The 19,655-nt window shown below is 40.3% G+C and overlaps 2 protein-coding genes across 3 annotated transcripts; both read right to left on the reverse strand.

The window, feature by feature from the left end:
- Positions 1 to 1,410: 1,410 nt before the first annotated feature.
- On the reverse strand, positions 1,411 to 5,307 carry LOC117755029 (3 beta-hydroxysteroid dehydrogenase/Delta 5-->4-isomerase type 1-like). Of its 2 annotated transcripts, none has more exons than XM_034574486.1 (4): positions 5,045 to 5,307; positions 4,035 to 4,199; positions 1,848 to 2,696; positions 1,411 to 1,515 (listed from the first exon to the last, which is right to left on the reverse strand). In XM_034574486.1, exons 1-3 carry the CDS (start codon positions 5,193 to 5,195, stop codon positions 1,888 to 1,890), a joined length of 1,125 nt encoding a protein of 374 aa, XP_034430377.1. In that variant the 5' UTR covers positions 5,196 to 5,307; the 3' UTR covers positions 1,411 to 1,515; positions 1,848 to 1,887. The 2 variants fall into 2 exon arrangements, with proteins under 2 accessions (XP_034430377.1, XP_034430378.1); XM_034574487.1 differs by having other exon boundaries at positions 1,413 to 1,535; positions 1,852 to 2,696.
- A 1,555-nt stretch (positions 5,308 to 6,862) lies between these two features.
- si:rp71-68n21.9 (kelch-like protein 9) lies at positions 6,863 to 19,407 on the reverse strand. Its single transcript, XM_034574358.1, has 12 exons — positions 19,375 to 19,407; positions 18,204 to 18,397; positions 16,934 to 16,981; positions 15,802 to 15,941; positions 15,024 to 15,193; positions 14,571 to 14,703; positions 14,006 to 14,202; positions 13,706 to 13,781; positions 11,630 to 12,187; positions 10,901 to 11,080; positions 10,538 to 10,651; positions 6,863 to 8,280 (listed from the first exon to the last, which is right to left on the reverse strand). The coding sequence occupies exons 1-12, from the start codon at positions 19,405 to 19,407 to the stop codon at positions 7,784 to 7,786; spliced, it is 2,340 nt and encodes a 779-aa protein (XP_034430249.1). The 3' UTR covers positions 6,863 to 7,783.
- Positions 19,408 to 19,655: the final 248 nt, after the last annotated feature.

The following is a 19,655-nucleotide window of genomic DNA, read 5'->3' on the forward strand; positions in this document are numbered from 1 at the left end:
GGTTGACGTCACCCACTGGTCTGTGAGCTGAGACCTTGTGTTTGACCTTGTCTCCAGCGTCATCTTGGTTTTTTGAAACCAGAGGTAACCATATTTGGAGGAGCAGGGGAGGACCCTTTAGCTCCGCGAAAAAAAACAGACTTTACGACATTCACACAGTACGTTCAGCAAGATAATCTTCACAAATGAAAACCACTTTTGTGATTTTTGAAAAATAATAATCACTAGAAGTAAAAAGCTAACATTAGCCATCATCGATAAACTTCCAACTTGTCTCCTGCAAAAGCCTTTCCTCTTAGAAACCTAATTTGGACGAGCACACATCAAGGCTGTAATGGTGGAATAGAGTAGATTTGTATTCATGTTCTGTGGGATGATGTTTCATGTCCAGACAACCTCTGTATAGTCTGTATTTACTGATGTTTATTTTGTGGAATAAAACAGGAAAATGTCTTGAGTTTGTGATTCCCACAGAGTTTATATATTAGACGTCTCTAAACCCCATTTGAAAACACTTCAACTTCCGGATTGGGGAACTGAGAAGTGCAAAGATGCAAACTCATTCCTGTGTATCAGGACTCATTCCTGCTGCAGTTTATTCAAGATTCTCTACATGGTTTGTCTCATCTCTTATAACACCCCTGACTTTGACCTACAGTATAAAACAAAGCTACTCCGTGGGTTTGACCTCTCTGTCAGGATGTGTTAATCATGATTTAAAGCTTAGTTGTGTTTAACACCTCAGTACAAAAAATAAAACACCCTCAGCTGCAAGAAGTTTGCTGCAAATCTCAAAGAACAATTTTTTTTTCTCTTTGGAGGCAAAAAGGTCAAGTTCACAAGTGATGCATTTGGTTTTATTATGATATTTGTCAGTTGGGTCTGAGAAAAGGGAAGAAAAGAAGAGAACAATGCGCTGAAAAACAAAAACATACAAGTGCCAAAAAGAAAACCACTGAGCGATGCTGCGACACGTTTCCATCTCAGCTTATTAGTTTGATAATAATCAGCTTCATCTTCCTGTGTGAATGTGAAGTGTTCAACTGTCAGAAAAAACAAATGCATGAATCATGATGGATATTTTCCAGGTCACCAGATTGCAGCTAATTTGAAAGGCATATACATTTATATATGTATTGATATGTATTGATAATCATTATCTGATAATAAAAAATAACATGGAGATAACACACGTTTTTGAGTTAAATCATTGTGTCATTCATTAGTTATGCAATAATTCAAGCAATTCATTATTTACATTGCTGTGTTTTTAAATGACTACTGCTTATGTTTTCATCTTTTGGTGAAATATCTTTTTTATTAAATGTCCAACCCTGACTCCAAGTGGGAAAAAATACAAAAACAGTTTTCTCAATGACATGGTTGGGGCAACATTACATCTCAGGTCAGGACATTTATTAAATGAATAAAGCTGCACATTCATGAACACATTAATATACCCAGGGTCTGGGCTGTGTTTAAGGAACACAATTACTTTGGTTAAGTTTAGGGAAAGGTTGTGTTTGAAAAAAATCTTATTTAAATAGTCAATTTGAGCTCTTTCTTTGTTAAACCACACCTCTTTTAATCATAACCACATATACTGAGTGCAGAAACATAGGTAAAAAAGTTGTAGTCACTACAAATGGATATTGTACTGAAAGACTTTGAATTAGTTATTTGCCACCTGACCAAATATGTACATTACAGCAACATTATGTAACTCTTACTGAGCAACAGCGCCCTCTGCAGACACATAGGGTGATTAATTCTATGTACTTTGAAGCTGCTCCTGTAAGATAAAAAAGTTTAAGAGTGTTGCTTTAACAATAAGTTTGCTGTTGTATATAACAAAAAATTTGAGGAGAGACAGTTGACCACTTTGAATCATTTAGCTGTAATTCGTTCCCTCTCTTTAGGCAGCTCTGAGGCGAGCCATTCAATGGTGCGTTTGCGTGCTTCCTCCCAGCTGTACTTGGGCTCGTATCCTAGATCCCTCTTGGCTTTCTGATAGGAGAAGGTGAACGGCGTGTTCAACATGGTGAGGAGATGCCGGTTCAGCGGCAGGGCGACACGTATGAGAGGTCGGATCATCGTGCACAGGATCTCCAAAATGAAACAGAGCGCGTAGAGGAGGTAGAGCGGCAGCCGGAGTTTCTCTTGAATGTTGAAGCCCAGAGGCGCCATCAGGACGTGGTTGAAGTCTGAGTAGCTCACCGGCGGCGTGTCATCAGAAATAAAGAAAAACTTTCCTCCTATCACATTTCTCTTTTGTGGATCTTTGAGGCCGCGAGCTGCTTGGAGATGAGCCGCGGCTACGTTTCCCACGTAGACAGGATTCACTCGAGCCTCTGCTAGAGACAATCTCAACAGAACGTCTTTGTTTCGTATCCCGTCGTCCATGTTGCCCAGCAGGAAGCGACACCCTTCGCCGAAGATGTACATAGGTCTGAGGGCACAGGTGGCCAGTCGGCCTCCGTTCTGAAGCACCTCTCCGTGGGCCAGCAGGGTTCTCTGCTCTGCCTCATTTTTGGTCTTGCTGTAGGAAAACCTCAAGGTACTGTCATAAATTGTGTCCTCGCTGCCATTGATTATGGGTTCACCTTTGGGGTTTGGTCCCATCACCTCGATGGAGCTGGTGTAGATTAAGGACACCACGTTCTCCTGAACACAGGCCTCCAGAAGAACCTGCGTTCCTGCAAAGGAAAGAGGCTCTTTAGTTCTGTAGAAGAAAATAATTGACCTTATTTCCAAGAAAAGAAAAGTGACCACATTTCTCCTGTATTAGCTTCACTACACTGGCTTCCGGTTAAATCTAGAATAGAATTTAAAATTCTCCTCCTCACCTTCAAGGCCCTTAATAATATGGCACCATTATACCTCAAAGAGCTGATAGTACCTTTTCAACCCACTAGAGCACTGCCCTCCCAGAATTCAGGCTTACTTGTCGTCCCTAAAGTCTCTAAAGGTAGAGTAGGAGCCAGAGCTTTCAGCTATCAAGCTCCTCTCCTGTGGAATCATCTCCCACTTTCAGTTCGGGAGGCAGACACCATCTGTACGTTTAAGAGTAGGCTTAAAACCTTCCTTTACAATAAAGCTTATAGTTAGAGCTGGTCCAGGCTTGTCTTAGACCTGCTCTTAGTTATGCTGCTATAGGTTGAGAATGTCGGGGGACACATGACACACGGAGCTTCTCTTTCCAGCTTCTCCTTCCTCTTCTCAATCGTTATCACATCAAAGAAATTAATATCTCATCAATACATATTACTGACTTCACTTCTTCCCCGGAGTCCCTTTGCCTTATCGTCCGCAGATCCAGATCTGTGGATCGCGTATCAGAGATCGTGATCGTAATGGTGGATCCAGTATGGCGGATTCTGTATCGTGTTGGCATCTGATACTGGTGGTGAACCACGATCAAGGTGGCAGCTGATGGTGGACCCTGATGGCGGCAGTGGACAATGACTGTGGACTATAGTGGCGTCCGATCTTGATGGTGGATCATGATCGTGGTGGCTGCTGACCATGGACTATGATTGCAGCAGGACTGCCTGATATATAGTATTTCTCCTCAGATACTTGACCATTACTGACAATAATCCATCAATTCATTGACCTTCAGTTATGCTTCAAAATGTTTATTCTTATCAATGCTGCAAATACTCTTATCTTGCTGATGTTCTCCTTTACACTTGACATCTATTGCACTTCTGTCCGTCCTGGGAGAGGGATCCCTCACATGTGGCTCTCTCTGAGGTTTCTACGTTCTTTTTACCCTGTTAAAAGTTTTTTTTAGTAGTTTTTCCTTACTCTTGTTGAGGGTTAAGGGCAGAGGATGTACCACCCTGTTAAAGCCCTATGAGACAAATTGTGATTTGTGAATATGGGCTATACAAATAAAATTTGATTGATTGATTGATTTCCTTCACTACATTTTCTTAATACACCAGGTTCAAGTTCCCTCTCTCTCTGAGTGACTGTAAGTGATAGTTACACTAGTTAGTGTTCGTTATGAATTAAAGTGTCAGCCTCACCTTTGACATTGACGCCATACATTTCACTGTACTCCACTGATCCATTGACGTCGATGATGGAGGCCGTGTGGAAGATGACTGACGCACCTCGACAGGCTTTCCTCACAAAATCACTGTCCCTGATGTCTCCCTCGAACACACTCAGCTGTGTGCTGCCTCTACAATCTTACACAAAGGACATCAACAACACAATAAAAATACTTATACATATATGTGTTCCAAACATAATGATATAATGCATATGCTATCTTAAAAATACATTCAGTTGCTGTCCCATTAAAAAATAAATGTAAACTGCTCCATGTATTTATGAATTATCTTCATATCAACCTCCCCAAAGTGCAATATTCATTCTAAATTATCTGTGCAATCACTTGCTCTGGATGCTTCATTACAGGGTTTGTGACTTCATTTTAGTGCTGTTTCCTGCAAATTCCTTTTGAATACATATATATGTATACATTTATATAATATGCTATTTCACTATGTTTTCTGTGTTTTCTTTCAAAGCCTTACTTTGTGTGTGTTATCAATTAGGCAGCCACAGACTTTCTGCACATAAAATGTAATTGTACTTGCACAGTGACAATAAAAATCTCTTGAATAGTTTAAAGTAGTCAGCACTTATATAAAACAGCTTTAGAGTTGATTACTGTGGAAAAATTTGAGAACGAATTATCAATGATTATCTCCATTAATTAACTTAATGGATTATTATTAACTCTAATTATTTTTCAACTGAATATAAAATGCATCATAATACAAAGTGTGGTCATGAACTTTGTGATATTTGCAAATGATCCTCACAGTTTCATGCTGTCAGGTGGAAAAGCTTGTAGATTCAGATTAATACTGTAATATTAACATTGTTTTCATGAGATGGATAAATGAGGAAAAATCTCATCCTACAGTTTTCATATGCTGCTTATCTTATAAGAAACTGTAATCTACAGCTATGAAGCTACAAAGATTTAAAAAATTTGAATAAATTGCAGAATGACAGATTTTACCCTCCAGAGTCTGGAAAACTTGAGGTTGTACGTGTTTGTCCAACATCCGAATCTCCGCCATCGTCTCTTCCTCCAGCAGCAGCTTCACCAGCCTCCTTCCCAGGAATCCACAGGCTCCCGTCACCACACACACATCACCTCCCAGAGACATGGCCGGGGTTAAAGAGAAAGAAAATATCTGCCTCTTCCAAAGCTCTTCTCTCTGAGATCTCCTCAAGAGCCTTTTCAGAAAAAAGAGTGTGAAGAAACCGGGATGGACTCTGCTACTTGATGAAGGAATGTGAGCTTCACTGACTTTGGGATGGACCTTTTATATGCTAAGGACAGTTGCTGTTGGAAGACACAATCTTTTATTTTAATGTTAATGCTGCTTTGATTGAGGGGGTGGGCTCAGTGTGGGACACTCACAAAAACAAGACCAGGGTTACTCACTGAAATGAAATGAATGATTTGAGGAAGAGGTCATTTAATATTTCACTTTAAATCTTTTTAATCCCCTTTTGTTATTTGTCAGCTTTAGTGACAAGTTATTTTACAAAATAAAATGTCCCATGTAAAAAACACATCAAATAAATATGATGTATTTAAAAGATTAAACTTCCCAGTTTTCGAAGTATAACGATTTATTATCATGGGATAAACCGCTTGAGATGATCAATCTTGTTTTCAAGGGGTAGTTAAGTTGACTCCATATTGAGATAAGCTACTTTAAAATTAATAATAATCTGATAATATGAATAACATGTAATAATTTAACTCTGCATCATGGGTCATCATATTTTTGGAAGATTAAGAACTTTTTTGCTGACGATACTTGTAAGTCTGTTTTTTAAGGCTTTTATTTGCAAGTTTTCATGCATAGTTTGTTTTACTTAAAATTTTAGAATCTGGCAACGTCAGGAAAACAAAGCTCTTCTCTCTGAGATCTCCTCAAGAGCCTTTTCAGAAAAAAGAGTGTGAAGAAACCGGGATGGACTCTGCTTCTTGATGAAGGAATGTGAGCTTCACTGACTTTGGGATGGACCTTTTATATGCTAAGGACAGTTGCTGTTGGAAGATAAAATCTTTTATTTTAATGTTAATGCTGCTTTGATTGAGGGTGTGGCCTCAGCGTGGGACACTCAGAAAAACAAGACCAGGGTTACTCACTGAAATGAAATGAATGATTTGATGGAGAGGTCATTTAATATTTCACTTTAAATCTCGAAATAATCCATTACAATTAAAGGTCATGTGTTCAAGACCTTAAGTGGCCATATTAGAGCTGAACCAAACTTAGTTTTAAACTGAAAAATCTTGAATTTAAAGGTAACTCAAAATGCATATTACTGCCAGACAGCTCCACACCCAACCACACCCAAGTGTGGCTTGCACAACTTCTCAAGATACCATGACCTGGATGAAGAATGTGATTATTACTGGAAAATAACGAGCAACATTTTTTTTTACATTTTTATTTCAAAACACTGCATATCAGCATAAATACACAAAACCACATGACAGCAAGTGACTGAGATTTTGTTTTGGCAACATGGTCCAAATCCAAACTGAAAACCAACCTGTTTTACTAGAAATAACGTTATAATACTTTCAGGTTCCTGCTTGTACTTAAATGTAGGCACAGTGGAAGAAAACAAGACGATGGGGAACAACTCTGTAATCAAGAGGAAATGAGCTCAGCTTTTATTTTGTATTTTCTCCTACACACTGCACGATAAGCTGTGTGGGCTGCAAAATAATATCTTTGATTCCACAGTAAGAACAAGGTTGACGTCACCCACTGGTCTGTGAGCTGAGACCGTCTTGGTTTTTTGAAACCAGAGGTAACCATATTTGGAGGAGCAGGGGAGGAACCTGACTGAGAGCTAGGGGAACCCACCAGGATTCATCCATCGGCCTTTAGTCTGTTGCAGACTAAAATAAGCTCTGCGAAAAAACAAATTTATGACATTCACAGAGTACGTTCAGCAAGATAATCTTCACAAATGAAAACCACTTTTGTGATTTTTGAAAAATAATAATCACTAGAAGTAAAAAGCTAACATTAGCCATCATCAATAAACTTCCAACTTGTCTCCTGCAAAAGCCTTTCCTCTTAGAAACCTAATTTGGACGAGCACACATCAAGGCTGTAATGGTGGAATAGAGTAGATTTGTATTCATGTTCTGTGGGATGATGTTTCATGTCCAGACAACCTCTGTATAGTCTGTATTTAACGATGTTTATTTTGTGGAATAAAACAGGAAAATGTCTTGAGTTTGTGATTCCCACAGAGTTTATATATTAGACGTCTCTAAATCCCATTTGAAAACACTTCAACTTCCGGATTGGGGAACTGAGAAGTGCAAAGATGCAAACTCATTCCTGTGTATCAGGACTCATTCCTGCTGCAGTTTATTCAAGATTCTCTACATAGTTTGTCTCATCTCTTATAACACCCCTGACTTTGACCTACAGTATAAAACAAAGTTTCCTTTCATTTACCATAACTGCAGAGAGAAAGAACCACAAGGAGCTGAGTCGGCGAGACGCTGCATGGCTGACAGTGAATGCAAGGAAAGGAAATGTTACTAAAGATGGTGCTTGAAGAAAGATGCAGAGTTTTTGTACTGTACTGCTGTATAAGCCATGCTTGTAGCGGCAGCTTGAGTTTGCAAAACTACACAATTTTTTTCCCAGACTTTTCTTCGATGGTGGTCAGAGTAGAAGAGGGAACACCTCCGCTCTGTGGCCTGTGCTCAGCTCTTCGCTGTAGGCAGCGGACACTCCTGTATCTGAGCCTCGTCCACTGACCCCTCCGGCAGATGAACCGTCATCGTACAGGCCCGAATCCCCCCCAGAGGCTCCAGCACGTTGAACACTCGGTCCCACGTATCCTGCTCTGGATCGTACCGCTGCACGATGTCCACCATGCACCTGCTGTTCCACGAATACCCTCCCACTACGTAGATCTGCCCGTTAAACACAGTCACTCCGACGTCACTCTGGCCCCGAGGCATGGGCGCCACCACCGTCCACTGGTCCGTGTCTGGGCTGTAGTACTCGCAGCCCAGGACGTCGTCGTAGTCACTGCTGCCTCGGAAGTGATTCCCGCCCATGACATAGAGTCTGTCTCCGACGGTGCACATGCAGTGCAGTCCGCGGAGCTCCCTCATGTCGGCACGTCGGCTCCAGGTGTCGGCCACAGCGTCATAGCACCAAAGCTCCTTCTGGAAGGCGTCACGGGTGATTCCACCTGAGGGACAGAGCAGAGGCCAACATACATGATGTTATATATATATTTAATGTAGATCGTGAAAAATATACAATCCTAAATCAAATTGCCTGTAGTTTTGAATTTTTTTTCTTAGTATTTGAATTATTATTTTTGTAAAAAGCATGAGTTGCAAATCAGACACTATACAGTATATGATTTAATACAGGATGTTGTGAGCACATAACGTGTGTGTTGTATTCTAGTAAATAATAAATAAATAAATGTTACCAACTGTAAGGGAAATGTAACATTTTGATCATGCACAATGTAATCATGTTAATTTCCCCTTTGATTGATCATGATTGAATCTTATACAATGTAACCTTGATCATGCTGTATCCTGTACAACTGAATGAATCTTGGCCTGATTGCCTAAACTAAGGCATTGTTGCCTTGATGTCATCAGAAGATCCTGACCTTTGGCTTAGAAACCTCAACCAGGGGAGGAAGGGGCCAAAAGAGAAAGAACAGCTTCCCATCGGGGTGCATATTACAAATAAACCTTTGTCTTGTGAACCATGCTCTGAGCATTAAAGTGTGACAATACTGTCAGAGCTTTGTGTGTCGTTCCTCGTTGTCAGAGTGGGATTGCAGAATTCCCACGACCCCAACACTGTGCAGCAGTATCGATTTCTGGGTTTTAACTTTGTTGAAAAACACCGTGGGAAGCCTCGACCACAGGTCTTTGTGTTTCCTGCTTCTCCGTCCTATGCGTGATACTTATATTTCTGCTCTCACCACAAGAGGCCGGTTTCCTGTCCAATGTTGCTAAGAAACCTGACTCAGATCAGACAACGAGCAGCCGCAGAGGCTGCTGTTAAACAGGAAGTGGTTTCAAATAAGGTTGGCCCTGCAAGTGCTGTATATAATTCATCTTGTCAAGGTGGAACTTTCTCATATTTAGAAAACCGCTGTCAAATCTGCCTGAACAGGTTGAGATGTGAACGGTGATGGACGTGATCTGTATGAATGACAGGGTGTCCACACTTTTGTATCATCTTCCTAAACAATATATATAACGGCACAAGTCAAAGTGGACAATTTATTTCAGATGTTACACAGCTGCTTGATATTAATATTGTAAGTACTCCCAGAGTCGGGGTTTCTATTTCTGTCTGAATTCTCGATCTTGATTTCAGGGTTAGTGAACAGCTCAAGGGTTTTCTGCTTGTGAGATATTGAATTATATATTTTATCAACAATTTAAACTCTTTGTTGAGCATTTTCACATTGACCCAAATGCTGCTTTCCGTAGGTCAGTGCATTTGGCTCGAGGAGTCTAGTTGTACATCTGACAATGGATGACATGTGATGACTGTTTATGAGTCATTTGTCGAAACATCTCAAATGAGTGCGTAGAGTTTCCTGACAAGTCCTGCCCTGAAAGTGCACGACAATGTTGCACAACTGCAAAAGAAAACTAAGAGGAAGTCTGGTTGGATGGTTTGAGAATGCAAAGTATGTGTTGTGTTTCGTTTGACCACAAATACAAGTTCTCTGTTACTCTAAGCAGGACCACGATCTTTCCCCTACCGTAGTTTTTGTTTCCTAAACCTTGACATTTGAGTCACATTTTAAACAGGTGAAGTTTATTTGGTTGGCCAATCACACATTTTCTCCACTGTGTCTTGTCTTTTTTTCTTCTTTCTGTTTTGAAAGTTTTGAATCTGAAGCAACAACCTCTTTAATCTGTATCTATGTTTAATGGTTTTACCTCATTCCTGTTATTTTATCCCATAGCCTTTCACTTTCCAAAAATAAACCATTTATAAAACCATTATTCAAAAGCTTCACTCGACAACTTTATTTAATGTTTATAATACATTTACCAATACTTATGCAGTGATACACGTTTCTGTTGCCATGTTGTGCATTCAATGAGTAATAATGGGCTATACAGAATAATCTATGTTCTTAAAAGTGTTAATAAATGGATCTTGTTCGGGATGTCCTGCAATGTTTCCCATAATCCTACCTCTGCAGAAGGTGGATGTGAAATGATATGACTACAGTGAAAGTGATTTACCTTCACAAGGGAACCCACACATTATTAATGGCTTTTAAGTGATAGAGAACGTATTAGTAAGTTGTTACTAAGCAGTAGTAGAGCCATACATTTCAGATTATCAACACATCATGAATTGTGGTTTATCAGAAAGTGATCCCCAGATTAATTCTATCGACTTTTAATTTGCGTGAAATTCGTTAAGTTAGTGTGAACAACAAACTTTTTTACCTGAGATGTACATGAGGCTGCCGTGAACCGTTCCAGCATGACCGTAGTGAGGCTCGATCATGTTGCTCACAAATGTCCACTCGTTCTTCTTCAGGTTGTAGCACTCCACCGTGTCTGAGCACAGAGACACGACTGGGTCAAAACTTTATTCAAACATGCATTTGAAAAATCCACATTCACAGTATCATTAAGTAGTTTTTCAATTATTTGATCTATTAGCACAATAGTTGAAATGTATCCTTCTTTTCAGTCATTTAAACTGCAATTCGTCATGTATTACATAATATATGAAACAATGATGGAAATGAATCATCAGTGCACAAACTGACAGCAGAGGTAGAAGAAGCATTTGCAGCAGCTCACCGATCTCTCCTGACTCGTTCCTTCCTCCAACTGCTAACAGCTTCCCCTTCAGAGCACTGAGGTGGAAGAACGTCCTCTTCTCGTTGAGTGAAGCAATCTGAAGCCACCTGTCGAAGCGCGGGTCGTAGCGGTACGCGCTGTCGATTGCCGTCTTACCCTTGGTGTCGTATGTGCTCTGGCCTGTGGGGAATAGAAGTTAACGACCTCCAGACGACCCTCAAACACAGGTACTGACCAACAGAGGTTAAATACCCCAAACCTCCCTTTAAGCTGCTTTTAGACATGCAATCAACTACGGAGATCCCCTGGAGTTTCTCTGGAGATGGTGTATGTGTGAATGCATATGTCCGCTGATGTCGATGTGATGTAAACGAAAACACGTGATCTCTGCAAACGTTGTGCATGTGTGTAAGGGAATCTCCGGACGCAATTCTCAAGAGTTGCTCCGCAGGTCATGTCTGAAAACAGTTTTAGTCAGTTAGAATACGTCTTTTCAGAAACACAACGAGTAAGTCCAGTTGCCTAATTACCCTTTTACAACTTCTAAACACAATATGACCATATTTTCCTTTTCTTGCATTTCCAGTGTTTCAATCAGATGTTTTGGTGTCAAACTGTTCCTACCCAAACACCTGAAGTAGTGAACGCTTACTATCTAGGTAATGTGATGTGAGTGTTGTCCTGAAAGTGTCTACGGTTTACAGTACAGTGTAAAGTTGTCGCACTGACCTCCAACAATGAACAGGAAGTCGCCCAGAAGAGCGACACCATGTTGGTAGCGTGGAGCCTCCATGGGTTTAAGGGCCCTCCAGTGGTCACTGTTTTCATCGTACAGCCTCAGCTCGCGGCTCACTACCAGCTGCTGCCTCATCACGCCGCCCAGCGCCAGAATATGCGTGGAGTTTGAGCGTATTTGGGTCCGCTCAGTTTGCAGGGCCGGCTGCATGAACGGCATCATCTGGTAGTTGCTGGCCTCAAGCAGGAGGTTCACGCAGGCCGTTTCAGAGCGCATCATGGAGTCGCCTCCTTCCTCATCGTCCTGTGAGATCTGGATCAGCTCATTGGGGCTCATCAGTGGGAAGCGAATATGATGCATTAAAGCATAGATGGACGAGCGACGTTTGGGGTGGTCGTGGGCCAGCCATCCTCTGGCGATGTTGTAGAGCTCCAGCTCAGGGAAACCTTCCAGCGAGTTGCTGGCCAGAGCGTTGGCCATGCTGGTCTCTGAGAGCTGGAGGTAACGGTCACTCTGCACCATCGCGGAGAGGTTATGACTCACAAACTCACCTGGTTTGAAAGAAAAGAAGAATAATATTAATCTTTCAGTTTATTCCACCATAAGGTTTGTTTCCCCCCCTGTCTGTTGGTTCGATTGTCAGCAGGATTACGCAAAAAATGGATTTACAAAAAAACTTGGTGGAATTATGGGACATGGGTCAAGAAAGAACCCACTAGATTGCTTAATGGATCCGGACAAAGAGATGGATCCAGATGTTTTCCCCACTTTTTTTAACACTTAGAATAATTCATGGATCTTGATTTAAAAAATCAGACATAATTAGTTGATTGATATCTGTGAGTGTGCGTGGAGGTTGTAATGGCAGATTTGCATTTGTGTAATGTTTAATAGAAGAACAGATATGTATTTAGAAGAAGTAGATAACAAATGTGTTTCTGTGACTTACAAAAGTTGCAGAGGGGACTATAAGTGTTTATGGCCCCCACATGTGTGTCTTAGCAAATGCTTCACTGCAGGGGTTACTTAGTGTGTCTGATAGAGATGGGTGAGGGGAACTCTACATTGTATACAGGACTTGAGTCTTTTGATGTTGTAGATCTAGATAGGGGATCTCGGAGACAGATTGTCTCACACCAGAAAGGCACACCAGGGGTCTGAGACGGAGATCTGAGACAGGAACTCTGCCCAACCTGGTCAGACATCAAGAGGCTGATGAATACCTTTTGGCTCCTCGCGGGGAGGGGCTTCTGATTGTATAAGTGAAGTGATTCTCCTATGCTCTGTGCTCATTCTGTACACGTCACACTAGGTGGCTGTGTGGGGTGAGCCCACCTTTTAGGTGTTTTAGTTGAACTTTCCTAGAGACAATGTTATGTGTGTATTATTATACAATAGAGTATGATTATTAAACAGAAACTGCCACCACAAGGTATACACTCTTCTGAGTGTCCTTCTAGTTTGAGTTATTGAAACAAAAAGATTGGTACGATGAATTTCAGTGATCTTACTTTATGTTTTAAATATGGGTCGGTTAAATCGGGTCCATTATATGGACTGTTTCTTCAGATTGGTGAGATTGGAAGAAAAAACTCTTGATACTCAAGTCGTTAAACTGACAATATGACACCTCAGCCACTAAATCAAAACAATTAGAACTCTCTCAATCAAAACAATAACCATGAAAATCTACATTACATAGCAAACAGCAACGAATAATCCTGATCTCTCTCAAGTGACCAATACAAACAGTGGAAGGAAAAAATAGCAGACAGGCGAACTAGCCAGCAGTTTGTTTTTCCTTCATCATACGATATTTGAAGTCATAGCAGAGACGGACATAGCCACATGTAAAGAGGATATGATGCAATTAAAAGCCAACAAAATGAAACGTTCCCTTGAATACAATTGGGGATTCCTCTGTGTTTAAACTGTTTTTTTTTTTGCCATTTTAATGAAGAATCGTTAATTATATTATATCGTTAATATTAATTGCTCCTTCCCCCCATAATACAATTATAATACACCTTGTTCCTTGGTTACCGAGCTTAAAGATAGGTTTCTCTTACCTATATTTAACTTAACGTCCTCCAGAAGCAAGTCAGTGGCGATGCGTTCGATTTCCACACAGTTATCAATCGTGATCTGTGAACAAAAACCCAGAAAATAGTTTACTTTCTTTACTTTCTGCATCACTTTCATATTGGCTGAGTCATGACGTTTTTCATGGTGTACGGTACAGCTAACACAAAGGAAAGGTGTAGGGGAAGGACAGTTTAATGAGCTCTGTCCTTCAGTACCCTCGAATATAATTGATGAGCGCAGAGGCAAAAAAATGTGACATATAACTTTAAAAAAAACTCTCTCACCTCACTGCTCAGAAGCTGATTACAGAATCTCAGCACGGGCATGACCTGCAAGAAGTTTGCAGCCTCCAGGGTGTCCTGGAGATTACTCATGTCCAGGCTGACTTTGGATGTGTAAATGAAGTCTATAATGTTTTTTAAACCCAACAGAGTCACCCCATGCAGTTTGATCTCTTTCATATCCTGCTCCCTCATGCCTCCTGAGCAAAGACAAAAAAAGTACAAAGAGACACGGACAAGGTTAAAGTTATTCTGCTGCATTTCTGGAGATTTGTCCGGTGCAGAAACGGCACCGTCAGCAAGATACAAAGACAAAGCTGACTATAAAAAGTTTGCAGTTGCTCAATCCACAAGAAGTGAATAGTAGAAGTCAAGTAAACAGCGAAAGAATATAATGCAGAAGTGAAGAAAGATGGCCACCACACACTTCCTCTTCTTTTACTACAGTTAGTAAATAAATAAATAGTCAGTGTGAATAAAAAAGTGGAGAAACACGACAAAAGCATAGAAGGAGTGGGTCACTGTAATGGATGTTTATACTGTATGTTGTTGAGCGACGACCACTCACCGGTGAACATGGCCTTGAAATAGTCACTGGATGAAGCCATGATGACTCTGTGGACTGGGAAGGTTTCGTTGCTGTCCCCTGGAACCAGGATGACATCGCAGAGAGTCTTATCTGCCCGAAAATGATCAAAGCCCTGTGCAAGAGAGAAAACAAAACCTGAACATCTCTGAAATATCTAGATATGTAAAATATCTAAATATCTGGAGCTGGTGGCAGAATGTAGGAGGTGTTGGTGGAAGGCCCGCTGCAAGCCCATGGAGCTGGGCTGCAGGGGAGTGGAGCCATGTGGCTGAAATGCACCTTGACGTTGGTTGCCAGCCGCCATTAAACCGAACAAAAGAGAAGAAAAAGAAGAGCCACCAAGAAGATCACCGAAACTGCAGAAAAGGTGTCAAGGTGGCTGTGGATTAAGAAGGGTGATGAATGGTATTGCCTATCAGCCACAACGTCTACCTGCAACACAGCTGCTCCATGGTCAGTGCTGCTGAACACCTTGGACAGCGGCCGAGGAGGAAGCTTGGGCTTGGTTGCTTTGTCCGGGCGTTTAGGCGGCATCTCCACGGGCGGCGAGGGAAGAGCAGGAGCCGGAGCTGGAGCCGGAGCTGGTGGAGGAGGCCTGTCATCTAGAGCACCAAAGATGTGATTAAAGTCATGATACTGCTTTTAAGGCAGGTGCATGGATTGTATAGAGAGTGTAGAAGTAATAACCACAAATTGCCAGTATCAAAGGTAAAAGTTCTCAACAGCAACAGTCTCTGCACTACATTGTTAGATTGATGTTCTTAAAGGTTCAATGTTTCCTGCTGAAATGTTGCATACGTTGTAAATATTTTTACTTATATGAATGTTGTTAGTCTTGTTGAGCACCACTAGAGTAAATGTACCGAGTCCTTAGTCATTTTCGTCATTTGTTCCGTGTTTGCATTGAATACTTTGGATACAGATTTCATCGTGATGTGTAAATTTCTCCTCTGTCTTTTGTCAAATATTAGGTCAAGATAAGTTTATGTATAAAGCACATTTAAATGGATTTATTTGACCAGAGTCGTTTAACCAAAACGTAATAAAAACATAGAGAGACATACTAAGAACAGTTAAAAGCCTGAGAAAACATGTGAAACTTGACTTTAACCATAAATATCTCGATGTAAGGAGAACACTTATTGGAAAAAATGTATTGTAATAATTGAAAAGTGAAGTGGAAGGAGCAGGCGAGCCAGTGACCACGCACCTTGGTGCACAGGTCTCTCAGCTGGAGCCGGGGGTCTCTCCGGCTGAGCTGGAGGTCTCGGTGGATCCCTGGACTGATGCCTGCTCAGACGAGACAGTCTGCGGCTCAGCCTCCCAGGCCCGCTGTCGTCTCCACTTCCCCTGCAGACAAGGAGGAGGAGGAGGAGGAGGAGGAGGAGGAGGAGGAGGAGGAGGAGGTGTATTACTGTGACATTTAACTTCCCCAAAGCAAATAACATATAGAGATTAAGCTGTATTAAAAACTGCTTCATGGATTTGATTTTATTAACCTGCTACATAGAAGCAATTTAATGCAAATGAGAACAAAACAAGATCTATTTTGACAGTTTCATTAACTGTATATTCAGTTTGATTCTAATTTGTATTCTCTCTCTATTTCCTTTCAGGTTGTGTACAAGTTCAACTTTCCTCATCAGAACTGACAGATGTTAACACAGCTGACGAAAGTCCCCCATCTGTTTTTCTTACTGTGTGTGTGTGTGTGTGTGTGTGTGGGTGCGTCTGTGACCTTAAAAAGAAGGAACAAGCAAACGTTTTTTTATTTAAACCACTTCTTTTGAAAGTGCTTCCTGCCAAACTACTAAGTAAAAACAAAGAGAAATACTTAGCAAACAAAACTAAATATTATTTTACTTTACATAAACCAAAACCAATGTTTAAACTGTCAGTTTTCAGAAAAATGGAGATATAGTAATTAAGTATTAATCTGACATTGGAATTAAAGCCAGTTTCACTCAAATTGCCAAAATGTTGTTCTTACCTGCTTTATTCATTGTACATTATTTAAAATGTAACATGAGGAAGTCAAGAATCAAAATGATTTAATATTTTGGCAAAACTGTCTCAAGAGTACCTAAGTAAATCATTAATGAATATAACATTTGTTCCTAATTAGCATTAATCATATGGTGCAATAGTAGATATAAAAAATTACACTGTAGACAAAAGCTAGGACATGATTACAAATATGGAAATCAAACACTTGTATCTTGAACGACTGTGTTTCAAACATAAAGACACATAAACACAAAGCTCCAGTTAGTGATGCATCCAGTGACACCCCGAATTTATCTTCTGTCTTTTAAGGGTGTTGAATAAAAAAAGACAAATACCCCATCTCATTGGGCTCCTGAGGACTGTCGTTCCGCTGGCGAGACTTCCTGAGGACAGAAACAAATTATATATTTATAATATTAGTTTTTTGTCTGGTGCTACAGATGTTTTGTCCCCAGAGGAAGGAGACAATTTGTTTATGTGCAAGTTCATCCATGCAAAAAGCTAAACTATTACATCCCGTGTACGAGGATTCTTTTTTGACACTAAGTTAGTCTGATTTTTCGTAACTTTCCTGTAGTGAATTTATCTTTTTCACAACATGACTCTGATAAATTCTCTGTGATAAACGTGACCTAACTTCTTTGCAGACAGTACAAACTTCACCGACCTTGACTTTAAACCTTCTAGTTCAGTCTTTACCAAAAATCATTTATTGTCACTGCCATTTATTTACTGTGTCTGCTGAGCCCCCCAAAAAATATTTTCCTGTGTATATTTTTATCTGAAACTTCAGTCAGAGACGCTGCAGCTATTCTTTTGTAAATGGCTGCTCACATATACAATGTTGAACTTAACTTAAAGTCTCAAAATATTCCCCACTTGTATATATGTTAATTAAACCAATATGTAATCTGACAAAATAATTTAATTATATATTTGAGGATTTCCATAGATTTTTGCTTCTATTCTATTCTATTGTTGGTCTTTAACAACAGCACGCAAATCTGTGATGACCGTTTGTCATGTGTGTGTAGTTGTAGGGTCTTACTCATTTCAATTTCTAATCTGATAGGTTCAAATATCCTGGAGCACGTAACTGTACCATATGAGAGCATGTTGGTGTCCTCTTTCTAAAATACTTCTTCTACTTTCTTCTGGTTGTTTTGACGTGTAAATGTTGAAATTAGACAATTGTGGTTTTAGAGCCCCACCATAATGGATGTCTTCATGATCTGTCATTTAGAACTATTTAATGTTGGTTATAACATACAATGAGTTTCAGAATCAATGGGTAAATTGTCTAAGGTGTGATTCATAGTTGAGGGGCTCCTCTGCAATTTGTCTTTCAGCGGTACACTTTAAGTTAGCTCTTACATAAAGCACAGTGAAGTAGAGTTACCACATTCTAATTCTTTCTCAACTCATCAGTGTCATAATGAAGAGACACAACAGCTCAGGGTCGTTAATATCATACATTATATTTAACAGAAATAAAATGAGTTATACGTTGCACTCTTTAGGCCAAATGCACCTTCCTGTGCAGCTTTGTAATACTCTATTATCATGAAGTGCAGGCGGCTCACACAGGGCCGTATCCAAACCTACCTGGAAGAAATCCTCCTCAGAAGATTGGACCCGAGGCCCCGCTCCAGCCTGACCGTGGGACCAACCAGAGCTCCGAGAGGAAGAGTTGAGCAGAGAGCGTCTGCTGCACTGCACCCGCTTGGTTGGAGATCTGAGGCGTCTGAGCGAGCATCATCGTGTCTGTAGCTTAACACAGACCTCAGCCACTTCCTGTTCTACTTCTGTGTATCTCCGTCTGCGTCTTTCTGCACCTTGACGCTCAACACCACAGTGTGTCAGATACTGTGGGTGAAATGAGCAGAAAGTTTCACACAGGATTTTTTCAGGTCTTTGATTAAGTGTGTGGAACTATTGTGCTTGATTGTTACATTTCTAATGTTAATTATATATCTTTATCTGGATGAAGCTGAAAACATGAAACATATACTGTGTTTTCTAGATGCTGGTGAGAATCCGGCCTGTTCAAGGTTCAACCACTGATTAGTTTCGTTCTGGATTTTTGGATTCTCGAGTTTTCCCCCTGTTACAGACTTTTGATTTATCTTTGTGTTGGACTCATTATTTAATTCACAGACTTTGTGATATTTGGTTTGCATTTGGTATTCTCCTTGTGTTTGGACTTTGGTTTTCTATATTTGGACTTGTTTTGTATATATATAGCGATGTTCTTTCCTTGTGTTCGTTTTTTGTATTTACTTCTCAGTTGTTTGATAAGATAAGATAAGAAAATATAAGATAATCCTTTATTAATCCCACAATGGGGACATTTTCAATATTACAGCAGCAAGAGTCAGAAATAGGCATCATTAAGTAATAAGTGAAATGCAATAGTTAAGTGTAAGGAGTGTTTTCACTTTGAGTTTATTACCTCTGCCAAATTTAAATGATTGATTGATGTTTTCACCTATTTACATTTGTTTGTTGGTTTGTCCGTTTGTTAGCAAGATTACGCAAAAACAAATCAACCAATTTCCATGAAAGTTTGTGAATGGGTGGGGCGTGACCCAAGGAAGAACCCATTATATTTGGATGCAGATCTGGATCGGGGGGGGGGGGGATCCAAGATTTAATTTCCACTTTTTTTCGGAATTGTGAGATATAGGATGTTTTTTTTGACATTTTTGTTTATTTCTCAGAGAAATGATTTTTGAGTTTTAGATCCATGACTTCTTCACACCTGTCTATGTCTCACCGTGGTCCAGTTACTAAATGCCCTGTTTGACATATCTGCTTTTCCTTCATTTGGGTCCTGCTACTCATAAACCTTACAGAGTATCACTGATTCGATTATATTAGATCCATTGGGGATTTAAAACACAATAGAGCTATTCTCACAATTGCCACAAACTTTTGTAAAGATACTGTAAAGATACTGTAAAGATACTGTGGCCATTTGTGTTTGCATCTCTCGATCAGACTCGTACAACCGAATCCTCCCTGTATGCAACAGAGTAATTGTAATTCTCCTTGAGT

Source organism: Hippoglossus hippoglossus, chromosome 21 (genome assembly GCF_009819705.1).
Source record: "Hippoglossus hippoglossus isolate fHipHip1 chromosome 21, fHipHip1.pri, whole genome shotgun sequence".
NCBI classification, from domain to species: Eukaryota; Metazoa; Chordata; class Actinopteri; order Pleuronectiformes; family Pleuronectidae; genus Hippoglossus; species Hippoglossus hippoglossus.